General features: G+C 49.2%; 1 protein-coding gene across 2 annotated transcripts in view; it reads right to left on the reverse strand.

Annotated features, from left to right (window-relative positions):
• Window positions 1–2,661, reverse strand: part of bcl6aa (BCL6A transcription repressor a) — a 15,334-nt gene that overhangs the window by 3,939 nt on the left and 8,734 nt on the right. Inside the window, exon 1 of one of the 2 annotated variants that reach the window (XM_034880414.1) lies at window positions 1,615–1,718. The exons of the other annotated variant lie outside the window; for it this stretch is intronic. Coding sequence (XP_034736305.1) covers window positions 1,615–1,645 — 31 coding nt within the window. The 5' untranslated portion in view covers window positions 1,646–1,718. Of the gene's footprint in view, window positions 1–1,614; window positions 1,719–2,661 lie in introns of those variants that run through there. 2 annotated transcript variants of the gene reach the window in all.

A 2,661-nucleotide genomic window follows, 5' to 3' on the forward strand; every position in this document is an offset into this window, starting at 1 on the left:
CCCCCCCCCCCCCCCCCCCTTCTAAACCACTGGTTGACAAGTTAAAATACCAAGTGAAGATGAAGGGAAAAGGTTATCACATTCTAACAGACTGCAACACATAAAAGGATTTATGACACAATTATTATTATTATTATGACAATAACGGATTTTGCTTTTGCTAATACAAAATTGACATTAATAACGAAGTAACAATATCCCATATTTGAATAATTAACAGCATTCGATGCCAGGTGAGCAGACAGCCGCTCTGTCCTTTGATTTCCTCTGATTTCAGGCTGGTGTGTCTGCCCCAGCACGAGCTCTTAAAGTCAGCCCCGAAACTTCCCAAGTAACCCCCACACCAGTCTGCGTCCCGGATCGGATCTGATAACTACAGTTTTTCTTGTTGGATGCTGGACCTGGGACCTGCCCAGCAACGCTCTGCATGCTCTTTTCCTTTATTTCACACCTGTGCTAAATTACTTGTCTAGGTCAATAATTACTGTAAGGACGTGGAAACTGTTATTTAACTATCTCGAGGCCGAATGGCTTCACAGCATGCAGGCGCATTTATGACAGCATCTCGAACTGAATGTGAAGACTGAAGTCTGTAACTGGACACGTCCGAAAATAGAAGCAGAACAGAACGCAGCCTAAATAGACTCGATTCCTCTGGATCTCCTCTGATCCAAAGGTACCTGCTTCTGACCTCACTAGTGACAATGGGGCCTAAGAAACGAACCCTAAGGACTGCGACTGGGCCACTAACTTCAGCCAATCCGCCCCATCCTAGTTGGTCAGTTACAATGACAGCGGGCAGCCCGTAGAGGTCTCTTTTATTAAACCTAGTCTTATTGATAAGTGGTCCTGAGCAGGACCTGGAACCCCCGGACTCCGTGACAGATAACACTTGGCAGGAAAGCTGAAGCAACTCCGCGCGCGTCTGAGTAAAACGGTGTGTCACAGTGGAAACACAAGTTGGTGCGACAACGTGTTGTAGCCTCTCTGCCGTGGAAACACACACACACACACACACACACACACCAACACCAATGTTTCCGCTCCAGTGTTACGGTAACAGAAGAGCTCGTCTGAGCCGAGGCTCCATGCTGCCGAGGGACAGGGTCTGACGGGGCGCCGTGCTCACACCTGGCCGGACACCGAGCGCTCAGGGGGGGCTGCACGGACCGTGTTAGCACCCCCAGACCCTGTCGCTGCTCTGACAGCCTAGACCCCCTCACATTACACCGACTCTCCTCGGGTGCACTGATCTAACCCGAGCATTATGACATCGTAACAACATGATGTGTGTCGGTGCAGCGGGGGAGCCTGCCGTCTGCCGTCTGCCGTCTGCCCCCCCCCCCCCGGTCCAAACGGACCAGCTAACTCCGGCAGATGTTGTGTCCGGAGAGCGGCGCGGCGCGGCGCGGCACGGCACGGCACGGCGCGGCGCGAGGCTGTCACCCGGGCTCCACTTCCCAGCCCCGAGCCTGGCAGCAGACATGTCACACACACAGCCCTGGCTTCACACACCTAAACAGCACCAATGTTAAGCTGTCTAAAACATAGCAACACACAGGACATAACACCTTCGCGCCAAATTAGTGCAAAAAAGGAATTTAAAAAAATCACCTGGTAGCGCTTTCCTAGAAACTTCTTGCATCACCACTTCTAAGAACCCCAGTTCTAAGAATCAGACGAGCTCAATTCTCGGAATTTGAGCCCGAGACCGTACCACTGCCCCGTGACGGGGGTGGGACGTTTTTTCCACTTGGGGTGAAAAGAACTTCTTTCCGAAGCGGTTATTTTAGTGAATATGGCACATTATGATTTCTACAGTACACACTGCTCAAATCTAGCTTTTGAATGAGTAAAATAATCTGAATTTCTTTGTAAAATAATCTAGGAAATTGTTTCGTAGTGATCCAACCCCCCCTGCTCTTGGTTGAATCCACAGTCACAGGACGTCGAGCCGGCGACGTCACGAGTTCCTTAACCCAGCCCCCGAAATTCTCCGAACTAATTTATATTCATCTTAAAGCAATGTGTCGTTTGGTTGCCACAGACCTTACGTGTAGGCTTCTTCACACACACACACACACACACACACACACACACACACACACACACACACAGGGACAGCTCCGTGCCACTTCTCCACAGTCCAGGTTCTAACCAGGTTCCTGCAGGTCCGCTCTCTTCAGATGAGGAACGCTGCGAGTCACCGGTCGGGGGTTTGTTGGAAAAGGAAAGCTTTAATAGATTTATTACAGATTTGTTATGATTATTATAGATAGGAGTCAGCTGAGCGTGTGTGGTGTAGGTGAGGATGCTAGGAGGTTTGGTGTTTCTGTCAATGCATGGCGATTGATAACTCGAGTTTAATATTCATATCAGAGTTTAATGCTCCGCTGTTGGGTTAGACTAATTAATGAGCGATCTCCGGTGCTTTATTAACTTTATGATTACCCTTATGTAGACAGTGTCGAGTTCAGGATCCGGCATATGGCTTATTAATGTTTAAAACGCCATTAGACTTATTATAGAAGGTCTTTGTGAAATCGAATGTCTTGGTGTAAAGGCTGTTCTCTGCATCCGGAACTTGGACTCAGACCTGGCCTCTTGCTTTGTGGACGCGTGTCTCTAATCTTGAAACGTGTCCCTGTAATGGAGGGGGGG

Source organism: Etheostoma cragini, chromosome 9 (genome assembly GCF_013103735.1).
Source record: "Etheostoma cragini isolate CJK2018 chromosome 9, CSU_Ecrag_1.0, whole genome shotgun sequence".
Taxonomy (NCBI): domain Eukaryota; kingdom Metazoa; phylum Chordata; class Actinopteri; order Perciformes; family Percidae; genus Etheostoma; species Etheostoma cragini.